Source organism: Pelodiscus sinensis, chromosome 2 (assembly GCF_049634645.1).
Source record: "Pelodiscus sinensis isolate JC-2024 chromosome 2, ASM4963464v1, whole genome shotgun sequence".
Taxonomy (NCBI): domain Eukaryota; kingdom Metazoa; phylum Chordata; order Testudines; family Trionychidae; genus Pelodiscus; species Pelodiscus sinensis.
In genome coordinates this window covers 193,100,448-193,113,999 of record NC_134712.1, presented here as the reverse complement: position 1 = coordinate 193,113,999, position 13,552 = coordinate 193,100,448, and the positions used below count along the sequence as shown (strand labels likewise).

General features: G+C 37.4%; 1 protein-coding gene across 6 annotated transcripts in view; it reads right to left on the bottom strand.

Moving 5' to 3' along the window:
* Window positions 1–13,552, bottom strand: part of TBC1D5 (TBC1 domain family member 5) — a 515,710-nt gene that overhangs the window by 206,906 nt on the left and 295,252 nt on the right. For all 6 annotated transcript variants that reach the window (XM_075922103.1, XM_075922104.1, XM_075922102.1 and 3 more), the window contains 4 exons: window positions 10,456–10,558; window positions 3,717–3,805; window positions 2,163–2,213; window positions 1,994–2,063 (listed from right to left, as the gene is read on the bottom strand). In XM_075922103.1, the coding sequence (XP_075778218.1) occupies window positions 1,994–2,063; window positions 2,163–2,213; window positions 3,717–3,805; window positions 10,456–10,558 (313 nt within the window). The remainder of the gene's footprint in view (window positions 1–1,993; window positions 2,064–2,162; window positions 2,214–3,716; window positions 3,806–10,455; window positions 10,559–13,552) is intronic.

The window sequence follows — 13,552 nt, the reverse complement described above, 5'->3', positions numbered from 1 at the left end:
TACCCTCACAGCGGAACAAAGCACTGTCTAGTTCATTCCTCATAGATGCCTATCCAACCTGCTCTTAATATCTCCAACAATGGAAATTCCACAACCTCTCTAGAATTTATTCCAGTTTTTAACCACCCTGATTGTTAGGAATTTTTTCCTAATGTCCAACCTAAACCTCCCTTGCTGCAATTTAAGCCCATTGCTTCTTATTCCATCATCAGAGATTAAGGAGAATAACATCATTTAGTACTAGAAAACTGCTGGAAAACTGCTATCTTGTCCCCGCTCAGTCTTCTCTTTTCCAAACTAAACAAGCCCAATTCTTTCAGTCTTCCTTCATAGGTCATGTTTTCTAGACCTTTCATAATTTTTGTTGCTCTCTGGACCTTCTCCAATTTGTCCACATCTTTCCTGAAATGTAGTGCTCAGAACTGGGACACAATAGTCCAGATGAGGCCTAAACAGCACAGAGTAGAGCAGAAGAATTACTTCTTGTGTCTTCTTCACAACAATCCTGTAGATGCATCCCAGAATGATACTGCTTTTTTCCAAAAGTCTCTCACTGTTGACTCGTATTTAGCTTGTGGTCCGCTATAGCCCCTAGGTCCCTTTCTGTAGTACTCCCTTCCTAGACAATCACTTCCAATTCTGTATGTGTGTAACTGATTGTTCCTTCCTAAGAGGGGTACTTTGCATTTGTCTTTATTGGACTTCATCCTATTTACCTCAGACCATTTCTCCTGTTTGTTCAGATCATTTTGAATTATGACCCTATCCTTGAAAGCACTTGCTATCCCTCCCAGCTTGGTATAATCTGCGAACTTTATATCATCTGTATTTTTTATATGCCATTATCTAAATTGTTGATGAAAATATTAAACAGAACCAGTCCCAAAAGTTATCCCTGCATAACCCCACTTGTTTATGCTCTTCCAGCAGGACTGTGAACCACTGATAATTTACTCTCTGGGAATGGTTATCTAGCCAGTTATTCACCCACTTTATAGGGATGTAAATGGTTAACCAGTTTACCAGTAAGCATCCCCCTTAATGGATGTTTACCGCTGTTCCCTCTTCCAGGAGAAGTCTGAACTCCTTTCTGGAATTCTCTGGGAGTACATCCTCAAACTTAGTCATGGCCCACCATATGCTGAAATCAGAGTAGCCAAGGATGACTTGGAGGTTAGCCTCTCCCAACTGTACTCTTCTGAGTGAGTCTAGTTTCTTGGCGTTTTTTCCTTGGGGGCTGTCCATGATTGCCCATCTCTTCTTTTGGTAGACCATCTTTACCACCAGGAAGTATGGAGTGGGGAAGGAGTACAGACAGTCATGGTCCATGATTGGAATAAAGTATTTTCTTTCAGCCCTTTTGGAGATGGGGTAGAGAGAGGGGGCTGTGCTGAAATCTCCTATGATCCCACAGCTTTTGCCCCCCTCCATATTGTAAAGAGATGTGTAAGGAGACAGTCATCCTATTCCCTAGTGGCTTTTGGTGTTTTTCTAGGACATTGATCCTTTAGCATTCAATTTTCTTTTGAGTTATCAGTGACTCAAATCAGGTAATGCCATTTCTCACATAGCATTTCTCACATAGAGTACCACCACATCCCATTTTGCACACTCAATTCTTCCTAAATACATGAACACATCATTGTCACTAGAAGAAAGTTAAGGCAACAAATATTCAAAAAGAGAGAAGTCTCTGCTCAGGACGAACTCAAGACAAACAGCTGCTGAACATATGATTACACATCAAATTGTAAACTGATTTACAATTACAATGTTATCCTTCAATCTACATGAGCAATCAACTAGACAGCTTTCTACAAGTGTGGTAACCAACAAGGAATTACTACCTAGAAGGATACTCAGGAAACCTACAAATAATGTATTTTTAAATTAATTAAGGAGATGACTATTAATGTCAACTTATTTCATTTTGCTGCCTAAAGCACGTTCAATTACAATTACTATAAATATCTATTTATACAACAAAATTTACCTTCTGACTGTCATGTTCAGAAGTTGAAAACCAATATTCTGCAGTTTCCATTAGATGCGTGAACATTGCACTGAGGAGAAAAACCAGAAATTTAAAATAAATGTTAAATAATAAATTGGCCACAACAGTAAAGTAAATGTAAATACAACAGGAAATTCTTAAAACTTACTAGGCATCATGTTCCAGATATTCAGGGTTCAAAAGAGCTTTCATTTCCTCACTGAAACAGCCAACAGGGAACAATCAATATTTGAATATTTATTTTTGGTCAATGTTCTCCATGTGCTATGATGTATTTATAAGCCAACTTTATATAAAGTGCAAATGAGAAAAACTAGCCTTTTTAATTAAAAAGAGTAACTCCACTGAACAAATGAAGTCTTTCTTTCTATAAAGATCAAAAACAAATTAGCTGCCTTGTCTGAGCTACAATGAAGTAACCATCTAATTATTCCAAATAACAAATTACTGAATGTCACAATGTATTATTTGAATATGCTTGATCTAGACTAATTGATTACTGCACAATCTATCACTGTTTGTCCAAAACAAAAAAAAAATACGGTTACCGGTCAAATATGCAATATCAAAACATTAATTTATTTTGTTTTAATAGCTTCTATTTTTACTGTATTTTAACAGCAATTAATCAGTGACAGTACCTCTTATCCATCTACTTTGCTGCCTAGCTCCCTTTTCAGTGGAGATAGAATGGGATGCATATTACATGATTATTCTGAGCATCCTGCAAGCTTACTTTCTGCTGAAGCGCATCTTATAATGCAACTTCAGAATTTCTGAAGAAAGACACCAAATGAAAACAAATACATTTAAAAACCTCCCATCCCAATGCTAACAGTGACCTTAGACAATCTTGCTGAGCATTGCTAAGAGAGGTTAAGTTATAATAGGGGTAATGAAATGATATTAATGTAACTGGGTTCCAAAAGTAAATGTAGTAAGACAACTGCAAAATATGGCTGCATTAGACTAAGTGATTCAAGCAGGCAACTTGTTAAAAAACAAGTAAAAGCTCTATTCGTGGACAGAGAGAATGGAAAGCATTTGAATTTGGTTGAGGAATAATCATGTGTGTTGTAATATTTATGTTCCCATTATCTTCATGTAACACAGAAACAATGCCTGAACATAATATTACTTTAAAGTTAAATGACGGTCACATAATAAAGCTATTAAAAATCTTGTATGGGATGAAAGCATTATTAATCATTGCAATTTTCTCTATAGTGATTATACGAAGGTAGGAGAAGAAAATATAGATAAAGAATGTATCCATTCTGAGCTAGACTTCTCCAGTCTGCCTCTTCTCTTCATTGACAGAGATTGAAGAACGTCTGGGTGTTGTACAATTCACTGAAAATAGTATATGTAAAGCTGATAAGTTGATACTTCTTCTCTAGGTGGTCCTTCTCTTTTTTCACTGACTAAAATGTAAGAATTAGTTCTCCAAAAAGCCCTTCCAGGAGTTACTTTTGATGTTGATGGAAGCATGGGAGCAATTAATACACCTCAAAGATTAATCTTTGAATCATGAGAAAAAACAGAAAACTAATTAAAGAAAACTTAACCAGCAGTTCTATTTGGATTCTTTTTAAAGCCAAAATGTTAATTCTCCAAAAGATACAGCTTAATTCTTCACTCTACAATAATGTGGGAAAATGTGTCAATATCTATATTACATGGATAAATATGCAATACTTACCTTGGCTGAGCAGCTTCGCTCGCGTGTAAAAAAGCCTGGTGGTCACAATGCAGGATAAAGACAATAGGTGCTAAAAGTTCGTGCATACCCTAAACATTAAAATAAAAAATGTACAATCAAATGTTTCATTCATGCACCAGTATAGTAATGCTCTACCTCAGTATCCAGGAGCCAATAACATTACTACCACCAGTAGCAGAACAAAAAGAAAATTTACATTCCTGGACTTGATTAATAATCAATGGGTTGATTAAATCAAAGTGTTTATTCTCCTATAAAATACAGGAAGTAAGCTATTCTCCCTTTTCCTAACATAACAGACAACAATTTGGCAATGGAAGACATTGCCTGCACCTGGCAGTTACTCCAAGGTCTATGTTCATAAATGTGAATTTTATTTACGATAATTACAATCATGAGCTACAATATCAAGATCTGCAATAAGGACAAATTATGAAAACTAAACTGACTTTTATCTAATAATGTTCCCAAACTGGGATCTCAGTAGCCTTTGGAAAAAACAAAGCCAGCCCACTGGGGAAATAGAAAATGAGATATCCATGCCTATAGAGACTAGAACGAAAGGGTTTTTTTAAAGTATCTTCATCATGTTTATGCTGAAAGATTTATACAAAGAGAAGTATAAAACCTTTACAAGGCAATCCATGGCAAAACTTTACTATTGCTCCATTTATGATGTTTGACATCAATACTGCAAAACCCAAAAAACTCAGAGTCAAGAACATCTGGGGTCAAACCTGTGATGGTGCCCTATTCAAATTCCTCTCACAATCTCAAATAAAATGAATGTTTTGTATTGAATATACTGCAAAACGAGGTAGTAGATTGAAATTTTGAATTGTTATCACTTGTCTGAAGAAATTACACCTCACTAAAGAGACTAAAAAGGCAAAGCCTACTTCTCCCAAATTATTGCTTCTGCCTCCATTTCTATTGTATTGAGGTTACATCTGAAAGGCTTTTTACCCCCAACAATCAGAACACTTAGGGCATCAAAATGGTTCTTCAAAGAAGCCTTAACTCTCTTAGGTCCCTTTGAAGATCCTAGCCTTAATTTTTAAAAGAAAAAAAAATGAAATCCTCTGCAAAATCAGATACAGCGTGAGAGAAAATATCATGTGGTACTGGTTCACTTAGACACCCAAACACACATTGAAAGTATTCAAAGGTATAATTTCATAAATATGTTTCTTACTGTATTTTCATGCAGCTCACTTAAACAATTAACCTACCATTCTTTTTTCAGGGACAACGGGATACTAAGAACTGGATATTCAGTGTTAAGTTCCCTAAAAATTCCTGAAGTGTATTCAGATTTTTTGCATGCCAATCAGGAGAGTATCTAACACAGTGGTCTCCAACCTTTTTAACCACAAGATCACTTTTTTAATTTAAGTGCAATGTAAGATCTAGCTCAAATCCAAATGCCTTCGCCCCGCTTCCTTCCTGCCCCTTCTAAGAGGCTCTGCCCCTGCTCCACCCCTTCTCTGGGGCCTCCCCCATCCTCATTCACTTTCACCAGGCTGGGGTAGGGGTTTGGGTGCAGGCTCTAGTCTTGGGCCAAGGGGTTCGGAGTGTGGGAGGGGTTCCTGGCTTAGCCCAGGGCACGGGTTTGGGGTCCAGAAGAGGGTTCAGGGTGTAAGCTCTAGGAGGAATTTAGGTGCAGGGGGACTCCCGTCTGGTGCAGGAGGTTGAGTGTAGGCGGTGGTTCAGGGCTCAGACAGGGGTTCAGGAAGCAGACTCTGGCTGGCCACCATTTAACTGAGATGGCTTCTGGGTGGTGGAGCAGTGGGTTAAGCAGGCTCTGTGTGTGAAGGTAGAGTACAGGGGTGAGGGGAGGAGTGCTCCCCTGTTTCTCCCTCCCACACCCAGCTCAGCAGGCAGAAGGCTCCCAGGTTGGCAACTCCAAGGCAGAGGACAGGAGCAGCAGGACAGCGAGTGAAGTGACAATTAAAGTACCATAGCTCCCCGGCCAAACCAGTCAAGATCACCTGTCAGAGGCTCCAAGATCTACAGGTAGATCCCCTATCTGCTGGTTGGTGACCACTGACCTAACAAGTAGGACCACAAATCACCTTCCTGACCTCTTCAACTAAACTGCCATTCCAGCTCCCTGACACAACATGAGGAAATTCATGTGAATGGAGGGGTGAGACAGCTAGTTCAACCACATGGAGACTGAAACCACAAAATGGATCCCTTCTGCAGCAGGAATTGATGCCTTAATAAAAATATCAAAAATGGCAAGATTTGTGATAAGATCACTAGTTAACACCACTGGGTTTGGAAGAGAGGTTGGGACCTGCAGCATAAAAGTAGAAAAGACAAGAGAAACTTTTGAGAGGTCCAGAGACGGAGGTAGATAAAACGGCCAAAATTCTAAGATAAACTGCAAGCTATATAGGCTGTAATTTTTATTGACTTTCCACCTACTCAAAGTGAAGCATGAATATAAAACCTACTATTTTCTAAATGCTCTACCACTCATACATATTAAAATTGTGTAAGAAAAATGATGCTGCCAATTATATGATTGTCTAACACAAACTACCAAAATATTACACGAACAAACTACTGAGTAAGAATATAAAATGACATAAGGTAGAATTAGTTATAGAAGATAAGAGCCCAGCATAGCACACAATTTCCAAATATTATAGCATACTAACTTTTGAATAAAGCAGAATCATAAAGTGACTATCCAACATAAAACTGTAACAAAGCAAATGGGAGATAAAATATCAGGATTTCAAAAAGACACCTCTGATCCTTTAGTTAAAAGAGCACTTTAAACATTTAGAGCTTTTTGGCTTTGGTAGTAGAAGCCACTAGTGTATTATATATACATATTTTTGTATAGTACATCAACAGTTTATTAGAACTTTTTAGTGTTAATAAAAGGGTTGACAGAATTCATATAATTTTATGACACTTGCCATCAATGGCAAAACACTGACTTCATAATACAGTCTCAGTTTTTATAAGAAAACCAGAAACATTGCATTTCTAGGAATGAAATACAAATTGATATATTTCAACATTATATTGATAAAGACAATTATGAGCGAACAATGGCTGACCTAATGGCTTAGCTTAATTATTCTATTTCTCTTCAATTAACTAGAGCCAGAATTTTGGCACCAAAATTTGTACAGACTTTTGAAGATAATGATAATTTGCTTTACATATTTTATGAAAAATAAACACACTCACTCTGTACTTCTCTACATACTGAGGCTTTTCAGAAAATCAAAGATCCACTGATGTTTAAATTTTAAAAATCTCTAATACTGCTTGCAAATTTCTATTCACCCATTACTATGACTGGACACAGAAGTATATTTTGCTAGTCAAACAGACCCTTACCTTGCATTGGACAAAAAACACAATGAAACCTACTACAAAGACAACAGGTTACACACACACGAATACTGTAGAAACATATAAATTGCTCCGTGTAAGAAAGTATTGTAAAACTTTGCTAATATTGTGACTGAAATGTTTAATTAATGCAATAATAGTTTCAATTTAAAGCAGTGAATTTGGCCACTTTTATAAGTGATGAGGTGTAACAGACTTCCAGACCTTAGAAATCTGCAATCTAGCTAGTGTTCTACAGACCTAGTCACTATAGACTCCAGGTATTTCCTAAATATTTAAAGCTGGAACTAACAACAACAAGCTCGCTCTCTCTTCCACAATGGCCTTTTGGAGAAATAACTTCATTAAGGTAAAAGATTTTTGTCTGCTTGTTTATGTCTGTGTATATGTAGATATCTGGTGCGCAGAAACTGAAAGGTGCATAATTTGTATTTAGATTTAAAAACTATTATACCAATTTCTTAAAGGACTGACTTTCAGAATTGAGGGCTAGCTCCTGTAAAAACGTATGCATGCAGTTGACAATATCACCCATTATGTATCAAGGAATGTCGAGGTCATGGGAGATCATGATCACCAAGGCAGAGGGTCTCTCAGAGGTAGCTAGGGCCAGTCCCATGGAAGACTTTGAATATCAGGCCAAAACACACTGTACTAGATATTGTAGTTCACTTAGTTGCCAGCATGGAACAATTGAGTTATGTGTTAATGGCAACCCAAAATGCTAAGCAGACCAGTGCTATGTTTTGTATCAGCTCAAGCTATTTTTGGATGTGTGGCTTCATTCGTAGATACAAAATTAAATAAGCAAGGCTGTAGGTCATAAAGGAGTGGATGACCCTGGACAGGTATTTGATAGAATCAAGAGAGACCAAAAATGATATGCTGACCTCTCCATATATGCAGCACTTTTTGTCAACTATGACACAGTATTGACAAGGTTTTGAAAGAGAGAGTCATCTCTAGGCAGGAAGCCAAGAATACAAAGAAAAAATAGTCATTATAGATGCTAGTTTTGTGGAGACATTGTTTATTCAAAAATGGAGATCTTGAAAACAAGAAGCAGTGATGGGAGTAGAAAAACATCTCTCCGTGAAGAAAAAAAAGGGACAAAAGAGAAAGATTAGTTGACCATTTTGTGACTTTGGAACAGCACCACAATTCTTGGCTCCTGAACTGAACACTTGTCATAGATATTAGTCATTTTTCATCATCCAATTCCTTTTATTTTCTGACCTTTACCCCTCCATTTACTCTTGTGACAATCTTCTTCTGAAATTACTGCGATGTTGAAGTGACACCAGTCAAAAACAGAGGTAAAAAGAAGTTCTCTTTGCCAACAGCCTGTAGGCTCGCAAAATTGAACCTGTTCTTTTATCTGCCTATGTTCATTTAGCCCACCAAGCAGTCTTTATTAAAGCTGAGGCATCAGGCAGTCAAAGTTCATTAATACCATTTATATAATCTCTGCAGTTTCAATTAACTCAGCAAGACACTCTACTACATGATAACAGTCTCATTAATTCAATAAAATCCCATAACTATTAACAATATGGTCTATGTTAAACGGGGTGTCACCTAGTACAAAATAATAGCTTTAACAGCTTGTGATGAAACTCAGGGTGTTTTTTTTTAATTTGATCTAGCTAAATATTCAAGCCTTACGTAGCAAGGTATTTTTTCTCTGTGAGGAATCTAAAGGATTTTAAACATGAACAGGGGTAATTAAGTCCTTTTAAGTCATATCAAAGAGTGAAATTATACTTCTTATTTAATAAATGATACATTAAATTAGCTAGAATGTGATCTTTCCTCTCCCTCATCATCTCATCACAAATACTCTGGCCTAGAAATAAGGAAGGCTGGGTACTGTTCAAGTGTTTTCCACAACACTGCCCTGAAAAATATGGCTTGCTGATCTAATTTTTTTCTCTCCATGACATAAGGTAGCTCTCTATTCACAGGCCATCAAAAATTTAAAATAGCCAGCTGATAGATATTCGCTGCTTTTATTAACTATGTATTTGATTTTCAATACCATCTATAGGACAGTGCTTGTAACTTGCAACTTGAACTCAAATTTGCCAATCTTTTCATGAGACTCAAATCATTTCCTAACTTAGGGATGGAATGGTTCCAGAACATGTATAAGAATACAATATTAAAACTAATTGTAACTCATCAACTCTGAATTTGTCATAAATCATTTTCTGTCTACTGACATTTTGTGTACAGTTTAGTCCTTGTCCATCATAACTCATTTCTTAGTCTCAGCATACTACATTAAGTTACTTGAAAGTAAACAAAATATTTTTATTTCTATGTTTCTTTCACTACTGTTCTTGAGTCTTGTTAAAGTAATTTAAACATAATGGTTGTTTTAAAACCTTAAGAGCAAATGATGAACTTAGCTTTCATCCTAAAATAAATGCACAGTTGGTACAGTTGAAATATATTTTCTATCATTTAATAGTAAATACTGGTTTGGGTACATGTTCTGTGTAGCAATATAATGGAACTCATTAAAATATAAATAGATAGCTATAGCTATAGATAGATTGATAAAAAGGAGTAAAAACTTTTCACTATATTGCATGATATTTTGGTGCTGTAGTATACAGTCAAAGACTAAACAGAGAATGTACATTAGGTCTGCATCATGTTTTAGAAACCACTGAAGAATTTCAAATGTCATGTATGTGGTAGAACTGCTTGATTATCCCTTATCAACCCTTTAAACTTCTTTATACTGTTATTCAGTATCATAGGGTATGTCTGCACTACCACCCTAGTTCAAACTAGGGTGGTAATGTGAACTACCGTTACTCCTCGTGGATCGCGGGGCACGGAGTCTGCACTAGCGGACATTTAAAAATGGCGGCACCCGCAATATGCAAATGAAGCCCGGGAAATTCAAATCCCGGGCTTCATTTGCAACTCCGGTTGCCTACATTACCACCCTAGTTCGAACTAGGGTGGTAGTGTAGTCATACCCATATATATTAACAATGATGCATATATTCAGAATTTATCCATCTAAGCACAGAAAAGCTTTTAGTTTAAAAAAGGTTGTCAATAAACATTCAGAAAAGTTGGAAGATGAGATTTGGCATCATACAGAAGACAATTTGAAGGAATGTCTTATCATGAGGAGGAAGCATATGTGCTTGAATGAGCTTACTTTTCTTACCATGCAGCTGACAAGCAGCTCTTTGATTGCTTTAGTACTATGATACAGCTTTGGATACAATAAAACCTGCATTATTGTTCAATCATTTGTCAAACTCTATAGAAAATGTTGACTCAATGGATGCCACCTGTATGATATTTTCATTACCTGTTTATAAAGCAACTGCTCGTTTTCTCTAGCATAACAGAACAGAACATCTGTAAGAATTTTCCTCACACTCTCCTGCTGGAAATACTGCATTTCAGGAAATCTGAAAAAAAGAAAATCATTCTATTAATGTAAATTATATACCTCACAAAAACTATTTCAGACACTTGATTTAGATATACACCTGGGCATCTATAAACAGTTGTAGGTAAGCTATTATGTCAGTTCTCCATTACCCATTTTTTTCTGCGTATTGAGGTTCTGCTGGAAAACAATTATAGGAAATAAAGGAAAACTTTGAACCTTATAATTTAGCATATAGCAAGCCTCTAAGTATCTATCACAATAAATTCATGATATCCTATGATTAAAGACTTGAGTTAAACAAGAATGAAATTACATGACAGGAAGATTGTTCTATATACCAAATTTTTTGTAAGTAACCAATCTACTGAAAAGACTGCACCTTACCTGAGATGGGGGAACATTGCCCAGGTTTGCTGGAGGAAGGTAGTAGTGCTTTATCAGGGGCCGGGAGGAGAAGAGGAATGGGTAGAAGGAGGTCAGAAACTGCTGTAAAAAGGTGGCCAGAGGTGAGCGTGGCAATGCTGACCATCCTCTGGTAATGTAAAGGTTGAAGGTTATAAAAGGTGCAAGTCTTGATGTTAGAAGCCTTTTCTCTAAGCAGCAAGCAAGGCAGCACTCACCCTCCCGCCCCTTGAGGTACAAATATAAGGTTGAGTTAGGACCTGCTGTGGGCATTGCACTAGTCACTCCTTTTCATGAGGGCTGGCCTTACCATGAGTTGAACTGAGGCAGCCACCTCAGGTGCCAGACTGTGGGATGGAACCATTAGAACCCAGAGAATTGAGACCTTTCAAAGTTTTGGCCCAAGTGAGGGGTCATAGGTGCCAAAATGTTGTAGGCCGGCCCTGTCCAGCAACACCCTTTTGCTGCTAAAGGAGTTTTTTCACCTTCCCCACAATGGATGTCAGGGAAGAGTATTATGGTGAGGGGAAAAGGGAGGTTGGGCTACATGTCACAACTTGTTTTCTAAGTGTGGGGGCAGATGTCCAATGCAGGCACTTCACAGGCAAGGCACCCAGTGACAGATAAATGTCCTAGTAAAGGGTTTGGAAAGAATGTGCTGGTTAAAGGAATGGAACCAGGAGGGGTTCAGGGTCCCTATGATTGCAACAGCAGGGAACCAACACTCATTTCTGGGGGCAGAGAGGGGTGCATTGGTAAGATCCAAGCCATGGGTTGGATGGAGGTGGATGGTGAGGTACAAGCCATGGGTTGTGTGGCAGACCAGAATGGAAAATGGGGGAGGGGGACAGACAGGTGGAAATCTTGAGTAGTTATTTGTATGAACATGGAGTTGTCTGAACCATACACTTTTATTTGTGCTTAGTCCCAGACATCTATTAATAAACTTGCAGTCTGATTAAATCCATATCAAGTGCCTCCTATCTGCCTTTTGGCATAGCCAGACAATAACTGACTGGGAGAAACTAATCCACAAGATAGTGTGTCTCATAAAAATAGGATGCCCACTTCCAGAGTACCAATGTATGGCAGTCTGATGACATTTCCTTGAAGAGATGCTTGCTTTGCCTTAAAGCCACGCCTGGCTCAAGTAGCAAATACGAAGATGGACCGAGTGAGATAAGAGAGTGGGGAAGCATCTGCCAAAGCCAGGGGGAGAGGAGCTTATTCCCTCTATACCTAGACTCCTGATGTAAGCTCTAGCAAACCAGGGACTGTGCTGTTCTCAGGAGTTGATCTATGACCTGCCACCACATCCACAATTGCAACCTTCTTTCAGTTTGTGCCCATTGGCTGATCAGTTCTTCAGTAAAGGAGTCAAAAATAGCTCAGAATGTATTCATATGACAGAAAAGACTATTAGTCATTAAAGCTTTTGATTTCAATTATGAGGATAATGAATTAAATACAAGGCCTCAAATAATGAAAATATATTTGCTTGAATTCTTTGAATGTGACTCAGATTGCCGACTGCAACTGAAATATCAGCACTATCCTTCTATTTCAAGATCAGCAGGCTGTCCTGATCTCTATTTTCAAGATTGAAAAATGGGCAAAGGAAGCCATTAAAAACAGTGCAACTCATACTTTAGCTGATCTGTAAATTGTCAAAATGGTATACGGGGAGTATAATTGAGGAAATTAATATATATCAAAGTTCAATAATTTGTGCTTATTTTTGTGGAGTCAATGAATTTTTATAAAAAGGGATGTTGTAATAAATGTTTTATTATGCCATGAAAGTGTCTAAGACAATGTTCAAGAAACACACAAAATCTGGAATCTGATCAATAGATAAGTAGAGTTGCATTCACAACTGAAGAAATAATAAGAGTTCCTGAAGTTCTTGATGTCTAGCAATCACCCATTTATCCTAATCCTCTTGAAATTTTATATAATGCCTAACAACCTTTTATTAGATTTTTCAAAAGTGACACTCTCTAGGAGACCAACTTAATTTCAATTACTAGATTTTTTTCAAATATAAAATTAATGACAGGTAAGAACGAGCTATGAACAAATATTTAAAAAAACCCTATAGAGGCAAGAAACAGATGATATCAGAAGGTTGGTGTAAATCCTGTTGCCCAGCAATCCAGGGCAATACAAATATCAATATATAACTACTGATAAGAAATATATTCTGGTACAATCTGCTTCTTGGACATTCAAATGAGAGGCAAACAAAGATAAGTTATATAAGATATTCCTCAAAAAATAAGCCCACACTAAAGCAGCCTTTGAGAAGGCTCCACATTTGCGAGAAATAGTGACTAACACAGTATCAAACAAGTAGGGTATAGTGCAGAGAACTGGACAAAGGAATAGAGAACACCTCAAAAGATAACTAAGAACTGCAGTGTCTATTGGGTAGCAGGATGACTGGTGACTCCTATTCCTGAAAGTCTGCTTATTTTTTCGAGTAATTAAAATAAACACACAGCAGTGGCTGACAACTCTCAAAGAATGCCTTGTGTTTAAGCTTTCACTTTCCAGGCTGTGAATAAGTGCATATGTGAAACCTGGTTGTGTGTGCACAAGCAAATAT